This window comes from Ambystoma mexicanum, chromosome 6p (genome assembly GCF_040938575.1).
Source record: "Ambystoma mexicanum isolate Mex_15411 chromosome 6p, UKY_AmexF1_1, whole genome shotgun sequence".
NCBI lineage: Eukaryota > Metazoa > Chordata > Amphibia > Caudata > Ambystomatidae > Ambystoma > Ambystoma mexicanum.
In genome coordinates, this window is record NC_090935.1 from 300,734,789 (window position 1) to 300,755,461 (window position 20,673).

The window sequence follows — 20,673 nt, forward strand, 5'->3', positions numbered from 1 at the left end:
CATCCATGAAGTACTCCGGGGGCATCCTAACGGGGAGCATCTGGAACAGATATAATATCTTAGGGAGAAAGACCATCTTTATGGCATTCAAACGGCCCATCCAGGAGATCGTGAGCTTGGACCACCGTTGGCTATCTTTCTGTAGAGCGTGTGACAGTGGTGGGAAGTTAGCTTCATATAAGGAGTCAAGGTCGCGGGTGACATTAATGCCCAAGTAACGGAGTGTAGTGAGGCTGACCTGGACTCCTAGCGGGGCAAAGCGTGCGATTTCGGAATCCCTGCTCTTATTAATCGGGAGGAGGACTGACTTCCCTGTGTTGATTTTTAGGCCGGCCAATGCGCCGTATTCCTCAATTATGTCAAGCGCAGCTGGGATCGAATCTAAGGGGTCGGTCAAGTGAAGCAATATATCATCTGCGTATAGCCCCAGTTTGTACTCCCTGTCTCCCACCGTGATGCCTTTAACTCTACCGTCATTTCTTAGTTTCTGCGCCAATGGTTCAAGGGATATCACAAACAATATTGCTGACAGTGGGCAACCCTGTCTCGTACCTCTTTCAAGGGGGAACCAGCGTGAATATCCTCCATTCACCGCCACCGATGTGGCAGAGTTTCGGTCCCAACCCATATGACACCAACACTCTTTCCAAAAAGTCCCAGGACACTATCAAATGCCTTCTCAGCATCCAACGACAAAAGAGATGGGTCCCCCTTCATTCCCTGTGCCTCGTGTAGTAAGTGGAGTGTTTTCCACATGGTATCTGCGCCCTGCCTGCCAAGAACAAAGCCAACTTGGTCAGAGTGTACCAATCTAGGAAGATATGTTTTGAGCCGAGCCGCGATGACTCTAGCATACACCTTAGCGTCGATGTTAAGAAGCAAGATGGGTCGATAAGAACTACAGTATTTGGGATCTCGACCTTCCTTAGGAATTACAGCCAGGAGGGCCTGAGAGAAGGACGGGGGGGCCTGACCTGTATTGAAAATATGGTTAAACAAGGATGCTAGAAAGGGGGCAAGGAGGGTGGAAAATGCTTTGTAGAAACCCGGTGTAAATCCATCATCCCCTGGGGCTCTCCCTATTTTCAGCCTCTTAATGGCACTCTCCACTTCTTCCTCAGTGACCGGAGTATCTAGGGATTCGGCTTCCGCACCTGTGAGGGTGGGAAGACGCGCTCCCTCAAGATATGCGTCTACGCTTCCTATAGTGGGAGGAGGGTCACACATATATAAATCTTCATAGAAGTAGGCAAATGCCTCCTGTATGTCCTTCGGGGACGTGACCGTCGTGTCTATCAGAGTGCCATCAGTCCTCTCAATTCGATCAACCCATCTATCCGCTCTCTGCGCACGGAGGCGAGCTGCTAGCAGAGCATCTGCTTTGTCCCCCTTCTCATAATATTTTTGCTTAAGGCACTGTAAGGTCTGTGCTGTTTTGCCAGCAATAAGAATTCTCAATTCTTCTCTGAGTTGTTTAGCTTCGGTTAGGTACCTAGGTCTGTCAGACGGGATGGTCTGTGCCAAATTCTGAGCCACGGCAAGCTTCTCCCTAATGCCCTTCTCCACCAGGACACGTTCCCTTTTCCTTCGGGCCCCTCCCCGTATAAGGATTCCCCTCCAAGTAGCCTTGGCTGCTTCCCACACAGTTACCTTCCCTACTCCCCCTGTATCATTAGTGGGAAAGAATTGCTCGATCTCTTTTTCAAAGGTCTCCTTAAAGACCGGGTCAGCCCAGAGGGATTCGTTACACCTCCATTTGGAATTGCGGGGTGACAGCTCATCCCAGGATATATCAATTGCAACCATGTCATGGTCTGACCATGCGGAGGGGTATATAGTAGCAGCCTGCAGCACAGGTAGAAGATCGTTGGAGAGATAGATATAGTCGATGCGTGTGAGTGTGTCGTGGGGGAGGGAGTGAAAGGTAAAACCTCTGTCCAACGGGTGTAGATGTCGCCAGCTATCTACAAGGCCATAAAGATGAAGGGTAGACTTAATTTCAGCCTCAGTTCGAGTATTGGGCGGGTCTAATGCGTCGGCCCTGGTCTGCCTGTCAATAGAGCTGTCCATCCATGTGTTAAAGTCCCCGCCCAGGACCATGTGCCCCTTAGCCATGTTAAAGACCTTTTCAGAGATTTTGTGAAGAAAACGATTCTGCCCTTGATTGGGTGCGTAGAGCGTGGCCAGGGTGATTATTATGCCCCCTATATTACCTACAACCGTGATCGCCCGACCCTCAGTGTCCGTCCATATGTCAAGAGTTGTCATTCGGAGGGATTTGCGAACCAGAATTCCCACCCCTGCCTTTTTCAATATACCCGAGCTCCAGTAGGCGAGCCCAATTTCCCGTGACGGGATGGCTCTCTCCTCACCCCTCCGGTATCTCGTTTCTTGAAGGAACAAGATGTCTACATTCGATCTTCTGAATTCCCTAGCCACCATTGATCGTTTTGTGGGAGAGTTTAAGCCTTTGACGTTGAGTGTGCAAATGCGCAATGTGTCCCTACGGGGTGTAAGTGCCATCGTAGGTGTAGTTAGTGATCATGGGCGGCCATTCCATCTGTGCCACGGCACATATCCCGTTGGCCATCGTTATGCATGGGTCGTCATTATATGAGTGGATCTCAGGAAATCCCACAGAGGCCAACGACCAGATCGTCTGATGCATACCATAGACTTCAGTGTGGCCAAGGTGCGTCTGCGTGTCTGTTGGATCAAGATTGATGCAAAGTGTGTGTTTTTGAACCTCCCCCTCCCCCACCCCCCACCCCATCCCCAACACATTCGGCGCCCGATTCGCCCAGGATGACATCACCCAGCCGAACTCGGACCACCAGTGGAGACCGCAAAACAGGCGGTCCTACCATAATAAAATCACTTATATCAGTGAGCCCCCAACTTTTGTGTGCACCTAACAATAACAATGGTTCAACAACAAAGTCATCAACCCTCCCCAAGGAGCTAGCGCAACGGGAGTATTACATCATATCACATTCCGAGCGTCTGAGACACACAGGGCTAGAGATACCTCACACTTGGAGAAAGTGACCTTTCACAATTTGGCCTGCAGGCCCTTTATGGAAGTCTCATAGCAGAAGGTTGACTCTTATGCACGAGTTCGTAACCCCCTCGGCGGAGTAACTTGCCCAGTTTACCTTTTACCCAAGGGTATGCCAAAGCACTTCAGGCACCTTGTCAGTGTTCCATATCCTGGGAGGTGTTCATCTTTCTGAATTTCCTAGAACCTGGTATCTTCCTCCGCCATGAAGCCTTGGTTTTCCACTCACCACCAGATGTTCCTTGATCCGCATGAGAGGGGGCACCTTCTGGCGAACCTATCAGGTCTGACGTACAGTCAGCAATGTCTTTCTCTGTGACAAGTCTCAGTGTCGTGCCTTCCCAGTCGAAGGTGAGGGAGAATGGGTACCCCCATCGGTATCTGACGCCCTTGTCTCAACATTTTCGTGATCGGGGAGCACTTTTTCCTCATTGCTAGTGTGAGGGATGACAAGTCTTGGTAGAGGGAAATAGCGGAGTTCTCCAAGGACAATTGTGGGGCATTTCTGGCCTTGTCCAAGATTCGTGCTCTGTCCGCGTAGTTATGAAACTAAGCCAGCACCGATCTCGGGGCCCCCGGTCTACCTCCAGCCCTATGGATTCGGTCAATTTTGGGTGCGTCAATTGAGTCATCGTTGTAGAGGAGCTTCAGGATAGTGTGTAACGATTGCTTCAGGTCTAGATCGGTTTCACCCTCTTTCTCAGGAAGACCAAAGACTCGAATATTGTTACGACGCTCCCTATTTTCGAGGTCGTCGACCTTAAGGCGCAATTCATCTTCTCTGTTCGATAAGTCTGCAATGCGGTGATCCATCTGTGCTTCCAGTGTGTTCAGAGATGTTTGGTTGTACTCAACCTGCTCGAGCCTGTCGTCCATCTTGTCCATCCTCTGCGTGATCTTATCTATCCTGTTACCGATATCTGCTCGCATGCCCCTCAGTTCGGCAAGCAAATCAGCTACATCCGCCTTAGTCGCGGCAGCCTCGGATCCTGCTGTCGACATTGTAGGAATCGAGGAGGGCCCTTGGGATCTGGCAATCGGTGAAAAAGTGTATTTCGCCAACTTGGTCTTAGGGTCCATGAAGGGCACTTGGCAGGGTGAAAAACGTCCCAGCGGCCTTCTATTAATGTAACGTTAGCACCCGCGCGAAGGACCAGGACTTGAGGGCCTCTCGAGTTTTGTTCCAATATGTATTCGTAGAGTCTTCCTTCACCCTCCCAACCGGCTGCGCAGCGAAAGCGTGTCACCTCTCAGGCATCGAGTGCCGTTCCTGCAACACCAGAGAGGGCCTGCCTGGAGGGTAGGTAGGGAGGAGGATGAGGCCCCACCGTGCCAGCAGGCCGATGACAGCCGGCAAAGACTAGCAGTGGAGGGGACAGCGGCCTGCGATGCCGGGGGGGACGAAGGGTCCGCTTACCGTGCCGCAGCGGGGGTGTCAGAAGGGGCTCCCAGCCGCACTGAGCAGTAGTGCACAGCAGTTTCCTCACAGAGCTCCAAGAAGTGCGCCGGGTCAGTCACAGAGGGCGGCTCTTATACGCAGGCCTGGACTGGAAATTCCGCGGGACGCACGCCGCGGCGAAGGCCTCAAAGCGCCGATGTTGATTTCTCCACGATGCCGCCTCCGATTTTCTCCGGGTTTTCTCTCATGCGGGGAGGACACCGTCCCACGTCTCTCGCTCAAGAATCAACTCTGGGGGGGGTCTCGAAGTGGGGGCTCACTGCCACTTTCCGGACCTTGTGTAGAGCGCTCACACGGAGAGGCAGCTCATCCGTGCGCCCCCTGGTGGCCAATCATTTTTTAATGTATTTTAATGTGATTTGTTACACGGTTTCTTTGTGGTTGTGGAGTCTGACAAACGCCATACGCATCATAGTTTACATTGTGTCACAGCACCTTCAGTGCAGTGACACAGGGAAGTCTTTCAGATTTCCCAAAGGTTTAAAATACCTTCTCTGGGATAAACTACTGTTTTCCAGAGCAGTAAAGTAAAATTGACTTACATTTCTAACTTCCTAGCCTACCTCCAGATCCAAAACTACCTGGAGACGAACCACCTACTAGGATCACGCCAATCTGGATTCAGACCACAACACGGTACTGAAACGGCCTCAAGACACAAATCGACGAGTTGAAGGATAAAGGTGAAACAGCTATGCTTCTCCTCCTCGACTTATCGGTGGCCTTCGACCTGGTGGACCATGCAGTGTTATGCAAGCATATAGCGTCTGCTGCCTATTTCTCAAGTGAAGCTATAGCCTTGGTACAATCCTTCCTAGCCAACTGTACGATGAGAGTGTTCTCCCACTTCGCTTCAGCGGACCCAATACAAATCACCTGTGGTGTCCCACAAGGTTCATGTGTCTCCCCGACAAAGTACAACATCTTCACTAAGCCACTCTTCGACAAACTTGACAGACTCGGGGTAACCTACACTAATTATGCGGACTACACGCAGATCCTCATACCACTATCTGGCAACTTTGTCGTAGACACAGCTCTAGTAAATAAGATTTACCTCCTCATTCAGGCATGGAAGGCATACCACAGCCTCTGCCTGAATGACGACAAAACAGAGATACTGATCCTGGGTTCCAACTCTAACCTCAAAAAGCGTAGCCCCAGCTACACAGCCTTTAATATAGATGGTAATGTAACCAAGGTAAAAACTAAGTTTCTACCTTAATTCCACACTCTCTTAAAAAACAAGTCAACTCTTTGGCTTCATCTACGCCTACACCTGCAAATTAATCAGGGCCTGTAGACCCTACCTCTCCAAAACTAACTGTATCACACTAGCCAACGCTTTACTAATGTCTAAATTGGATTACTACAAAGCCCTATATACAGGTGCCAATAAAACTGCCAAACAAAATACAAATACTGCAGAACAATGCTCTTAAGAGTAGATTTGGACATACCCCACAGAGAGCATATATCCAATATCAGGAAAGACCACCACTGGTTAAAAATTTGTGACAGAATTCTCATCAAGACATTATCACCTATAAAGGACTGAACAATACTGCGCCATCATATATTTCGGATAGACTGACTAGAAAATCCTCCAGTCACCACACCAGAGCTTCTAACCATCTCTTGCTAGAAATTCCCAGATTCAGACTAACAAAATTGGGTGGTGCGAGCTTCCCCGTTAGAGCTGCCCGTGCCTGGAATGCACTCCTTCTGTATTAAGAGATGATCAGCCCTACTCTAGATTCAGATGTAAAGTGAAAAGTTGGCTCTGGACCAAGGACACCCATCAAACTGTTCCCCTGCATTAGATCCTGGATTTCTGCATGTAAATATCCAGATTTTTCCTGTATATTTTGACTGTAAATACTGTAATAACATGTAATGCATCTATTGTATGTAACCAAGCTTAAGTATTCTTGTTACCACTGCGCCCGGCTACCCGAGGGTTTGGAGTGTATTATCAAATAATAACACACACTTTCTTACAATCGGGTGCTGGAGGGGTTACCCAGTATCCCCTTTGTCTAGCTTATGTAACATTTTTATGTTACCCTTTCCTCACTGAATGGCTGGTGTCAGTGGTTTACTTTTTACTACCATTATGGGATTTTACCGCGGGCTGGGTTCGCAGCCATGGTAAAGCACCCAGGGGTGCCATTTTTGTAAAAATGGCCCCAGTCTTCTTTTTTCACCATTTCTTTGTGGAAAGGTCCTTCCTGAGACTTGCTCTGTGCGCCAAACCAGGTTTGGTCCCTTTGTTCGTTTTGCCTTTGGCAGGGTTCACGAGTGAAGCAGGCCTCTGCTCTAGGGTGTCTGGCGGGGGCAGGAAGCAAGGGAGGTGCCCGTAACTCCCTGTGCTTAGTCTCCTAGGAGACCGGATAGCCCTCTTATTAGCCATCTGGCTGTCTGGCAAGGACAGCCATCCTGCTGGGTGACTGACAGCTAGGCTGGAATGAATGGGAGCAAGATGCATAAAATGCGAGGCTGTTTGGCTTGGAAGGCAGAGCCGAACACTGGACGAAGGAATCCGAAGAAGAACTTGAAGGACGCCTGCTGCAACTCCTGGACCATTTGTTTGCCCAGTGAAGCCCTGCTGCTGTGCTGAAACTCCAATTTTGTACCGACAGAGAAGCCCCTGCAAGGACGACTTCTCCCTTTGAGTTGGTGGGACCAATCAACTGCAAAGTAAGCCACCTGGACATCCTTTCAAAGCTGGTCGAGTTTCCACTGCAGTCGCTGCCTGAACCGGATAGCCAGGGAGAGGAAAACCAGTTTGTGTGTGTTGCTTTTAAGCTGGCGAAAAGCTCCATTAAGATCCTCTGGACTCCCAGGAAGCAGGACTGACCGAGCCTGAACCCCCTCAGAGTGTGGGACCCCAGACGCAAGGAAAGCCCATCTCGACAGCAAGGAACCACAGTGTTGCTATTTGCGGTAGACGCAAGGAGCTGAAACACTGAACTGGCGCTGGTTTGAAATTTGCCGGTTGCGAGCAGTGACCATCCCATTGCCATATAGGAGTCCCCAGAAGTCCTCCCACTTGTCCCCACGACTGAGGCCCAGGAACAGCGAGATCTGTTCCTGTGCAGCTCTGCAGAAGTCATCTGCTGCACTTTTTCTTCAAGAACTTACCTCTTGTTGTGTAGCCACTTGTCCTTGTTGGAGACTTGCTTGGTTACATCTGTAGAGTTGCTATCAGCTTCTTTACTTCACAAGCCTCATCAGCTTGTGGCCCTACTTCGATTGCTTCTATTCTACCAAGACTTAAAAACATTGTGAAAGACTTTCTACTTACCTGCAAGAAGTGCTTCAGTTCACCTCGACTTTTGCCAAATTTGGCTGGCATGGCTCCCTGAATGACTTCTCTTCTGGTTATGCGTTTTGCCTTCCTTCCAGGAAAGGGTTAACTGACTTTGCATTGGGGGTTACTGAAAGTACTTACCTGCTTAAGAATCCTGTGTGACTACTGGTTTTATTCTGACCCCTCTTTTCTTTGAAACTCTCCTAAGAAAGTGTGAATGCAAACAGTGATATATTAACACAGCACCCTAGCAATTGTTGTCATCTGAGGGTGTAGGTAATGTCTGAGCCATCCCAAATGGGCGTCTACTGATTTAGATAACTAAGTGTGTATTTTTGGAATGTATTTGGGTGTTTTATATTGCTCCCTTCTGAAGAAGGCGTATTCTAACTGACTGGTAGTAAGTTTATTTGAATACTTGTCACTGAATCTCTGAGCAACTCCCCTGCAGGTCAAATTGACCCCTCTTGAGATAAGCCTCCTTGCAGCTCTACACGCTACCAACTTGTGCAGAACAGACTTATACCAAAGGTTGGGTTCCTATTGCCAGGAGGCCAGGGTTGTTGTAGTGCACCCAAAGGGTACTGCATACAATCTGGTCTAACACTGCCATTCCAAGGGGGTCCATTTGTCCTGTCTTCAGAACTGTATCACCAGAACCTTGAAATGCAGACTAGCCAGACCCAATCCAAATGCCGAAAGTGACCTTTGCACATTCAGTCCTTGGACCGCCCTCGTCCAGACAGCACAGAAGTGGGCTCATCTGATTCTGAAACCCCTGCCGTGGTTGCTGAAGAAAATCAGAATATGGGGTGTAAGTTTGCACAGCTATTTCTTCTCTGCCCCCCCACCCCCCTCTTACCATAGGGTTATATGGGAGTAAGTCCTAACCCTAGCTTTCCCTTGCCCAAGAACATTGGTGGTCTTTTTACAGTGTTGCCCTTGCTTTGTAAACTATGCCATAACTGTTTCTAAAAGTAAAGGTGTTGGGAGTTAGGAGAACCCCTATGGTGAATGTATATAGGTATATGATAGTTGCGCGGGAATACCTACCTGAAGATTTAATTGCTTAGAGTATATAGTCTGAAGGCCCAATAAAAAAATGGAATATTTTTGTACATCTTCTGTAAAACTAGAATTGTTTTGAGTGATCTGCCTCTCATTGTAGTTGTACACCACTCACACCGACACCCACCCGAGTCTATCCCTTACTGATCTGCTCCTCTACCTTGTCCTTTACATTTATCTAAACCCTTTATTGTTAATGTGTCTCATTGAACTGAGCACTGGTTAAAATTAGCTTCAAAGAACAATTCCTCAGGCGTTTGTAATTGCAGCAACCCCTTCCCCAACAAAGGTAAAACAAGATTCCTACGCAAACGAACCATCAAAATCTGCCATGTTCTTTTCTTCTTTGAGCAATCCGTCCTCTTCTTCGTCCTTAAGTAATCTATCGGTCACTTCCAAAGACATTTTGAACTTCAAATTGGTTTCACTGCAATCAAGATTTGAAAAAGCAAATAAATTCCAATATGGTAGAATGTCACATTTATAAACTAGACAAGGAATCGATTCTACTTGAACCAAAATATTCAATAGAAAAACATGAGCAAAGCCTATAAGTCCGACAGCAAATGTAGCAAGTAAGACTTTTGGTGAAGCCGCTACAGAGCAATAAAAGGTTTATAATATACATTTGGAAAGCTGGGGATCTGTGTGTACATGTCGAATGACTACCAGCCAAATCCTGACCACCATACACCGCTTCCTCTGCCGCTCCACTAAACTCTAGGTCACCAATTTGCCGCTTTGCCTGCCCCTCCTCTGTTCTGGAATGTTGGTGGTTTGACCACCCCAAAAATCACCACAAACTCTGTTCCCCTCTCTTGACTCCCCTATGCTTCCCCTTAACCCACCCCCACTTCACTTGTCTGTGCCCTCAATGCAAGGGCCCTCCCCCATCATGGCCACCAACTCCAATCCCCACACACTTCTCTTCCTCAGTACCCAGATATTATTCTGGCCCCTGCATGATGTACATTGGTTGTTGAAAAATCTCTACAATGCCTGAATCCAGCTGTTCATCATTGGAACACCTTCACACTGACCCAACAGCTGGAACTCTTTGCGGGCATCATCGAGGCTCTGCTGGGATTTTGGAAATCTGCTTTGATGCCCTCCACCATGAACCAGGAGAGAAGCCTGCTGTTAGATGGATGTTTTGCCACAGAGTTGCAGAGTGCCTCCTGACTAGGCCCGGACCAATGCAAGACATATCCATGATCTCTGTGATGGTCTCTCAGTCATAGATACAAGTAGGTGCTTTCCCCTCTCCCCCAACTGATTGCTGTCGCGCCCACACGATAACCACAATGGTGAGGCTTATTTTGCTCAGTGATTAACTGCTGCCGGCGCCTGTTTCTACCTTTCTGGGGGCTCAGTGGCCTGAGATAACATCTCGAACCACCCACCCTCCAGATTGGGTTTGCACTGCGTGCAAAGTCCTGATTACTGTGGCGCTATATTAGGCTGACCCACAATGGGTGTCTGGTCAGTACTTCTGTGCAGTGGTCGAAGTGTATGAAAAGGAGTGGAACTGTTCCTTGCTGGCATGCTTCGCTCCCCACAAACCCCATCGCCACGCCCCCTCACACACACACACAATACAAACCCCCAAACAAATGTGCCTGCAGTTTAAGGGAAAGTTCAGTGCAGCACACTGAAGTCCAGTTTCAACTGTTTGCTACATTTATTTTACAACAAAACCATTCCAGAACGGTTTCTTTTTCAAATAGAAATATAGGAACACAAACTTAGAAGAGCACCGCTATCAACCCTTCCTACCCACTTCGACCACTGCTTCTGTGCGTCATGCTTGTGGACAGAAAAGAAGGTAGTTGCCCCGCCTTTAACTAAACTATACCCAAGATCATAAAGTCTTGATTTTGCCCTCCACCAACTAACTCCAGTATTTCTCCTGCACTAGGTGAGGGCCCTCCTGGACTACTCACCTGCCTCAAACCTTTGAGACATTTAAAAGACTTCGAGAGAGTTGGTACAAGCTTGCGCTGGACTTTTGAAGTTTTAGTATATGGTGCTGGGTGCCTTATAATTACAAGGACTATGTATTGAGGTGGGTGTTAGGCAAGAATGGATGTAGTATCCCTGTGGGAGATTACACCAGCCTTGTCCTCTTCGCAACAGATAACCCAACTATTGGTATAGGTCTGCACTACACAAGTTGGTAGAGTGACTGAACAGCTAAACTTACCTCATGACGGATATAATGGGAGCTATAGAGAAAGATTCATAATTACAAGTATCCAAATAACACATACTCCAGGTTTCCAGTAAAATAATTATTTTACAGTCAGTTTTAAATAAGCTTTCTTTAGAAAGGGCAATATGCAACAATAAAAATACTTCTCCTTTACGTTAAGCAAGTAGATGCACTTTTAGGATGTCACACACACTTCCTACACCCTGAGGTGACTTCAATTGCTAGGACAACGTGACATTGATATATCACTTTTTAAACGTAATGCAATATTGAGGTTGTGGCAAAGGAAAAGGTTAAGAAAGGAAAAAGATAAACAGATTTTAAGAGCATGTGAATACTTTGCAATTTCCCAATTAAGTTTAGGTTAGACCTTTCCCAGCAATACAAGTTAAACTTATGCACCACCTACGAGGGACAGTTAAAACCAAAGTCAATGGGTCAGAAGAGTCTGCAGGGGGTCAGGACAACCAAAGTCACTTTGAGCAATGTCTAGGTAGCTGAGGGACTTTTCAAATAAGTCTTGCACAATGTTATTGAAAGAGTTTGTAGAAAAAAAATCACTGTAGGGCCACATGCTGTAAAGCTTGTGAGGGGCAAAGCTGCAAGCAGAAAAAGCAGCTACTGCAAGTCTCCAGTGAGAACAAGCAAGCTACAGACCAAAGAGGAAAGAACCCCTTCAATCAAGACAGTACCTTAGGTTGGAAGAAGAGGATTCAGCTGGCTTCTCTTCTGGTTGCAGTTCTGCAGATCCTGGTTCCTGGGCCTCAGTCATGGGGAGAAGAGGGAGGACGTCTATAGGACTCCTGTACTGCAGTTTGAAGGTCGGCTGCGGCAATGGGCTCTTTCCAAATCAGCAGCACTTTGCGGTTTCAGCTACCAGTCAATAGCACCACCGCAGTTCTCGGAAACCTGATGGGCTCCCCTTGCTTCTGGGGTCCAGCACTCCATTGAGGTGGCTCAGGCTTGGACCGTCCTGCTTCGGGATGGTCCTCTGGAGCTTTCTCAAGGTCTGGTCCGCCTAAAGACGATGCACTCAATTCTCGTGTTCCTGACCCCTGGCACTCAGTTCCAGCAGCAGCAAGGAAGCACAGCCAGCAGAGAAAGCGTTTCCAGGGAAGTTAGTCTTGGTGTTGGTTAGTCCCCACCAACCCAAGGGAAGAAGTCGTCCATTCCAGGATTCTTTAGTCGATACGAAAATTGGAGCTTCAGCACTGCAGCAGGGCTTCGCTTCCAGTTTCTTTCTTCGGTTCCTTTCGTCCAGTGGTCGACTGCCTTCTGTTCAAGAGACCTCGCCTTTTATGCAGGTTTCTCCCATTCATGCACAGCCTAGCCGTCAGTCGCACAGCAGGATGGCTGTCCTTGAAGGAAAGGCAGCCAATCAGCACTTGGTGCATTCAGGTAACGAAGGAGACTAAGGACAGTGAGTTTCAGGCTCGTCCCTCGCGTCCTGCCCTGCCAGGCACACTGGAGCCATGAGGTAGGTTTCAGCACTGAAGCCCACCAAAGGCAAAACTAACAAGAGTTAAACCTGGTTTGGCATGGAGAGTAAAACACAAGAAAGACCTTTACAACAGGAAATGGGGAACAAAGAAGATCGGGGCCATTTTGACAAGATGGTCACTGTAAGAGTATTTAGCATTATTTTTTATGCAGCACCGCTGCATGGGTTTGGTGCATTGCTATAATGCGGTGTAGCAAGGCATGTTTTGCCAGTGTGACATGGACATGTAAATGAAAAACAGGCTATTCAGTCAAAAACGATTTCTACATTTAAAATGCAAATATTTTTTTTTCACAGTTAAAAGCATATATTATTTTTCTCCACCTGAAATTCCTCTGTTGCAAAAGACACATTTAAGGATTAATGAACTAACCTTATTAACAATACTAATGATTCTAACTCATTAATAATATAATGTGTTCTCCAGTGCAAAATGAAATGGAAAATGACAGGCTCTGAAAGTCATTTTAAACGCGCATCCAGATTTTTTTTTTCTTTGCTTCCATCTGCGCTCTGTCCACAGTATTTGCAGGAAGCAAAGACTCAAATAAGCAGGAAATCAGTTTGGTTACAGTTGCATCTGTATAAGCCAAGCCATTGTTAATGAGGAGGAGGGTAGGACATGATAGAATATCATTGGTTGATCTCGCCAACTTCAATATCACCAATTTATCTGCATCGGTGAACTATGTCCAGGGCCTCTCTTTCTGCTGACTCATGTACCTCCAGCAGTAGTCTATTTCATTATAATATTATGTTCCGTTCAGAAACATATACTTATATACTGAATGGAATCATGCACACAGCTACCGCCAAGTCTTCTTTTTAGCTAGCTTAAAAATGACAATTGCACTGTCTAAACCTCTCCCCATATTATCAGTACTGTAGTGGTAGATGCACAAATAAAAGAGAAAAATAAAACACACTATCCGTCTGCTTTCAAATATTTTTTGTGTATTATAAAAAATTGCATTTCAACAGGATCTTACTCTTTTTACAGAAATAAATGGAAATTGCACAGCAACAACCTTATCTGTAACAAAATGAAAAGAGAGCGGCCAGAACATTTTCAATTCGCAACATTAAACCTGTTGATAAAACACTCGAGTTCCCTCTTCCACGCTGACTGAATAGTTTCGCACACATACACACTGCCCACTCACTCTGTAATATAATTACCAGGCCTGTCCAGCATGTGAAGTTCGTTGGCTGGTCGCCTTCTGGAAGTGGTTCAAAGAATTCTTCTTAAACCACCCCAGCAAGGACGAGCATCTGCCGTCACTCAAACTGGGGCTTATTGACTGGAATTCCCAGTCTCTGGAGCAGTGCACTGGGATCTGCTTTTTCAATCAGGAAAATACCCAGCCACCAGCCAGGTCTTTCTCCCAGCTGTGTAAAAAGTCTTCTCCTCTCCTCCCCCCCGCCCCGAGATTCATTAGCAAAGCTCCGTTACAGCCTGCCAAACGAGTTCAACCAATGAAATTCTATCATGTCCTACCCTCCTCCTCATTAACAATGGCTTGGCTTATACAGTTGCAACTGTAACCAAATTGAATTCCTGCTTATTCGAGTCTTTGCTTCCTGCAAATACTGTGGACAGAGCGCAGATAGAAGCAAAGAAAAAAAAAATCTGGATGCGGGTTTAAAATGACTTTCAGAGCCTGTCTTTTCCATTTCATTTTGCACTGGAGAACACATTATATTATTAATGAGTTAGAATCAGTAGTATTGTTAATAAGGTTAGTTCATTAATCCTCAAATGTGTCTCCTGCAACAGAGGAATTTCAGGTGGAGAAAAAAAAAATATGCTTTTAACTGTGAAAAAAAATGATTTGCATTTTAAATGTAGAAATCGTTTTTGACTGAATAGCCTGTTTTTCATTTACATGTCCATGTCACACTGACAACACATGCCTTGTTGTACCGCATTATAGCAATGCACCAAACCCATGCGGCGGTGCTGCATAAAAAATAATGCTAAATACTCTTACATCACCCAGGGGTGTTATACTGCAGCTGAGGATTCAGCTTGCGGTAAAAACACACAATGGTATGAAAATAAAACCACTGCCACCAGCAATTAAATGTAGAGAGGCTAACAAAAAATATAAGTAGGAAAAGGGGATACTAAGTAACCCCCCCCCCCCCAGTACCAACTTTTTTGTTCCCGTGACCCTCGCAGACCCCGGCACCTCCATTTCCCTTTCCCTCCCATCCTCCCTCCTCCCTGCCTGCCCCAGGACCCTGATGGGGTATTCTGCATAACCTTGCCTTGTGTATCCACCAGCATATCCCTGCACGCCAGTCTTCCATCCTGAGTGAGTGCAGGTGAGTTTACTGGGCCAGCGACCCTCCTGGGCCTTGTTCGCCTGATTTGGCCACTGTTTTTTTCCCCTGAACCAGCCCGGGCCCCTCGCAGTCCTCAGCACCTCCATTTCCGTCTCCCTCCCGCCTCCTAGCCTACCCCTGGACCCCGATTGGCCAGGCCAGGGCTCATTACACACCTTACCAGGGAAGCCCTCTGCCTGGCAGCCTCTGCAGCCAAGGGCCCGAGGCAAAGTGCATCTCCAACTGAGGCCGCTCCAGTAAAGTGTCTGCAGGTGTCAGCAGGGAGGCCAGCAGTCAACCAGCAGTGACTTGTAAGGTAGGAGTGGCCTGGTTGAGGGGTAGAGAAATTACCCCAGTTGCTGGGCCACATAGCAAACTTAACTACACCTGGACAATATTGTGATTACTATCTTCTGCCTCCCTCTCTCCCACCATATAGGATTCTTGAAATCTAGTTGTGTTTTATATTGTACAGAAAATTGCCCTGTGAAGCCTAGGCCTTTCTCCCACTATACAGCACTCTCAAATGTAGCTGTGTTCTTTCTTGTACTCAAAACTAGTTCTATGCTATCTTGTACCCAAACTGCATTTGAAACGTTTGCCTGAACAGCACAACACAGTCAACTAGGTACCATGTCACTCTCAGGCCTCAACAGATCAGCACGCTGGTGCCCCACCAGGCCCAATAAGACCCACCGCAGCCACTCCCTAACTCTGCCACTCAGCCCCCCCTTTCCACAGCGCACCTTCAACGCGCACCCCTCCTCCTTTCCCACGCCCTGAACACAACCACTGGCCTCAGCCTGTCTCACTCTCCCCCACCCATAGATCCCGCTCTGCACAACTTAGAGCAGCAAGATGGAGAGACAGATTAGAGAACTTAGTCCGGCGGAACACAGAGAATGCAGTGGGACACCCAATATGCCCATCACACTCCAACCGCAGCAGCAGCCAACCACCTCCACCCCCAGACACCACCTGCTCACACTTTCACCAATCAACTTCACATCACCCCTAAATTCCACTTCCCCAGCCTTCGCGCAGCAAGAGAAGCTCTAGCCAATACCCCGATCACCAGAACCACCCACTCTCTCCCACACACCCATGACCGCTCAAAATGCAAGGAAAGGGTGAGATCACAGGCACCTTATGCCCCCCCCCCCAGCATCGCACATCCTCCGACCCAGTTCACAACCACTGCGGTACAGGAGCGAAACCTAACCACCCTCACCCAACCCAGTTCTAGCTCTTCCCCTATGCCCCCTGTACCCCCACTCCGATTGCTCCCTCCTCTCCACATTCCACCACCCAACTTGGTTCTCCTCCCCCCACCCCCATACTGCCAGACTCCTCTTCAGACCCACGCACCCCCTTCCCCCCGCCCCCCCAACTCTACACACAGAGGCATCCCACCAAATATCTTGCCCCCCCCCCCCCATCAACGCGGGGTCAGTTTCCAAAAATAAACTCCACATCTATAACTTCATCACAGAGGAAAACCCAGACATCCTATTTATCGCGGCAACCTGGTTCTCTCTGATGACTATGAACCAATCGCGACCTTCCCAACTGGCTAAATTCTCAGTCTGGAACAGGTGGCGACCTAACATTCAGCACCTCCAACTTATCTAGCCAGCGCCGCACCCCCCCCCCTCCGTCATGGACCGATCACTCAGCACTTTGTTTCACCATACCACTGAACACTGGTCAGCGGCCAAGGCCCCACACAACCACTACCAACCCCCCTCTACCTTTCCATTATGGAACAAAGTGGTAATCACACCAGATCTTGAATTCACACTCCGCAACTCCCTAAACTCCCTCTCCGAAGGACCCCCAGCAATAGATTCTTTCGGGCTCTGGCTTACAAATGCCCTCACGCTCCTCACCCAGTCAACACATAACTCGCAGAGATCTAGACCTACGCCTAGGTGGTTCACCCCCAATCTCAAAACTCTCAAGCAACGCATGGAACGGGCCTGGAGAGCCAACCCATCAGCCCAGAACAAAACTGCCCTAGCAAGGACAACCAGAATTTACAGATCGGAAATCAGAAAAAGCAAGAAATCTTCCTATGGCCAATCCAAAATGCTCGCAACCCAAGTAAGGAACTACATATAATCCTGGCAGAATTCAAATCCCCCTCATGCTCGCGTCTGCCTACTCCAAGCACCCAATCCCTATGCGACACCCTCTCGTACCACTTCTAAAATGCCAATGAAAGACACACCAACATCATTGCTGAACTAAAATTCTTACTGCCACCTCCCACTCGCCCAAAGTCCTCCGCCCAAACCCCCCATCACAATTCTCTTTTGACTCTTTCCATTCACTCCCATCACACACTAAGAATTCCTCTCACTTGTAGCAGCCAGCCACCCGTCCGGCTCGCCTGCAGACCCCTGACCACCCTCAAAGCTCAAGAAAATACTAACTTCCACCTGTGCAGGTAATGTTGCACGTGCAATCCTTAATCACATCAGGATCCTTTCCGAAAGCCCTAAAAATATCCTACTTGCATCCATCCCCTTGAATATCAGGTACTACTAATGTAGCACCAAACTACTACCAACATTGCAAAAATTCATCTGGTGGCACAAGTTGCACAAAAACCTGGCTTTTTCATCAGGCATATAACTAGACATTTCTGGATTTGCACCTCTTTCCTACGAGTACTCTAGCTGTTTGTCAGCGTTAACACATGTTAAGTTACTTCAATTCAGTACTCCAACTAAGACAGTGCCTAGTCTGCGATGCCCAATGAAAGCCCTTATTTATATATTTTTAGGGCTAGTTCATAAATCTGGATGATAAACCCTTGTATAACGCCCCTCTCTTTGAATCCCCCTGACCTCACTGAGCCAAGAAGTAGGTTTGTTTTGCAAATTAAAAGATTTATTTGAAAAATTAAACAATATATCACACTTTTATAAATAAATTAATATTTGATAGCACACTTATGAATATGACAGTGATCAACAATGGATAATATTACACTAGCACACTTTTTTTCAATCAGTGAGGAGTTGGTATAGAAAGGATAAGGTAGCTGAGAATGCTTTTATGGTTTCAAGGAAATGCAATGATGGAAAAGAATGCAGCACAGAAATAAACTGATATGGTTTCCACAAGAGATATGATCACTTTTTCTTTTGACAATTCACTCTCCCCTATGCAATATAAGGAGATGGAAGGAGAGCACACAATTTTCAGGAATACAATAAAATGCAATACCAATTCAGTCCCCCCCCTTAAATGTGATTTACAAAGAAGTGAAAATATGCTAAAAATGATTTTAATTCCCCATAGGAGATTCAGGGTAGGTGATAGCTACTTAAGATTAGTTCAGGTCAACACTAGCAATGATTCATGAGAGATCATCATCAGGTTGAAAACGAATTTCAGCAATGGAAGCAAAATACAGCTATTTTTGACAGGTGAAGTTGAGTCAAATTGCAATTCGCGGCACTTGTTTCAAGTTCGTTGAGCGCAATTACAGTAAAACTATAAGGAGTAGAACGTTGGTTTTAGGCTTGTTGGAAGCTTTAAAACTTAAATGTCGTTCCTAGCACACGCGGTTCAAAAGATAGACGATTTTGTGGAGGTAGATTTTCAGAAATAAAGTAAGATTCAAATGGCAAATGACACTTTCACAGGTTTGAAATCACAGAATAGACACGTTTTCTATGCAGTTCTAAATAGGTTGAAATGGTTTGGATTTGATTATTTTAAACTAAGATTGGTTTTGCACAGCTCTGGCTGGATACTCACTCTCTGCTCTGCTGGTCTGGATCTCTGGTTCTGGCAAAAGTTCTGGCACTGCACATCAGTCTGGTCTGGGTCTGGTCTTCTATCGGCACTGCACGGCGGTCTGGATACAGCTCTGCTTTCTGGGTTCTGGCTGTTGAATAGTTTGGTTAGGTTGCTGGATTCTGAGGCCTCTGAAGGATTCAGCTTGTGGACTAGGACTCTCTGCTACAAGTTCTGAAGTCTGGATTCTAAGTTCTGGTTCTGGAGTCTCGTTTTCTAAGTTCTGGTCTCAGAATATTGTCTGGATTTGAAGTCGTCCTGCAAAGTGCTTCACAATAAAGTGGAAAGAACAGTCCCTACCAGGGTTTCAGTGGGTCTTTTTATGTCTTTTGAAAGTGGGTGGGAAGGCTGACTTTCTATGCCCAACCCTCTGAGGATCCTGATAGGCTGTAGGATTCTCTGTCGCCTGACTGGGGAACTGAATTGTGAGTCATCCGGCATCCTTTTTATGGCATACAGAAAGAACACTCCCCTTGTCACTTTGCACACAAATTATTTTTGACTTAAATGCACATTTATCTATGTACAATTTTTCTGCTATTATATGTCCGGTTAACATTTTCTGTAGCACCAAACCATCCGATCCCTGGCTTTGTAAGATGTTGTGTTCACTTCTGACAGAATTCTGCCCTTTTCATCCAGAACACAACCCCTAAACTTTTCCAGAACGTACACAAATTTGCGCAAGGAATATGGGCATCAGATGATGAAGTGTCAGATTTTTAACATATATACATTTGGAGTAATACCCTATTTTCCGCTACTACCCCCCAGAACATACCACAGAGTCCTAACACCTCTTAAAATGTGCACAGAAAAATCACAGGAATCATGATATTATTGATATAATTTTGACAATTATGTACTATGAATTATCCAACTTTCTAAAATTATGCTCTGGCCCAGATGGGTGTGGTTTAGGTCCCAAAGCACATGGGGAATTCCTTATTCGTCCCCACTTCCAAGCTCAGCTTGCTCACAGAGGCAGTTCCCCTCGCATTTCCTTCCAAGAGGAAGCCATTTACGACCCCCTGATTTAACATTTGCCTGAGCCAAGGAAAGTTCATTGTTCTGTTTCCTGCAGTCTCAGGTACTCCTCCCCTGATTCAATCAGAGAGGTGTGATCTCCTTTTGGTGGGGGCAGCAGAATGCAGCCAGGCCTGTGCATGCAGTTGCTGGGCAAGTTTCAACTCCTGTCGGGGGTAGTTGCCGGGCAAAATTCAATCTCTTTAAGCCAGGCTTCAGCCAAATGTCACTTTTGTTCCAGTTTTTCGTCATTCAAATCAAACTTACAATTTTTACACATTTTTACGCAGCTAGAACGCGGATTCTAAGTTCAAAACTATGACATTTAAACAGTTGCAACCTATGTGGCGCTCCAAAGTAAATCACTCATTTATTTTAAACATTTCGATTTTAGTGGCTTTAAGTCCAATTTCACTTAAGCTGCTGACATCCACAGCTCAGCCAGTTTTGTTATGAACATTATTTTAGGCTCTTCATCGTTCCAGATTTGGTATGCACACAAGACTTCATTCTTCCAGATGTCTGCTGGTGTTCAGTAAGATTTTTGAATATCTTGCAATGTTTGGCATTTTGAGCTTGCATTTCAGAGAAACAAATGTGATTTCAAAGCGCTTTTTGAGCTAACAGGCACTGCTGTTTTTCCTTTGGCACCACGTTTCACTCATGGCGCTTCTGGCCCATCACGCTCGCACTGGTGGGTGGCAGGACAGGCGACCATTTTGGTGTGCGCAAAACTGCGTGGTTTTCCTGGATTCTGGCGCAAATGTGGGCTTTTCAGCCATCTTGGATTTTCTAAGCCCACAGCACCAAATGTTGTAGCATAATTCAAACGTGGGTCACGACACTTGCCGCACACAATACAATTTTTAACTGTCATCATAATATCTACTAAATTACA

At 46.7% G+C, this 20,673-nt stretch overlaps 1 protein-coding gene across 1 annotated transcript in view; it reads right to left on the reverse strand.

The window, feature by feature from the left end:
• The window catches only part of ATP8B1 (ATPase phospholipid transporting 8B1), a 958,513-nt gene that overhangs the window by 679,099 nt on the left and 258,741 nt on the right, over positions 1–20,673 (reverse strand). The window contains exon 9 of the mRNA XM_069627043.1: positions 9,216–9,325. Coding sequence (XP_069483144.1) covers positions 9,216–9,325 — 110 coding nt within the window. The remainder of the gene's footprint in view (positions 1–9,215; positions 9,326–20,673) is intronic.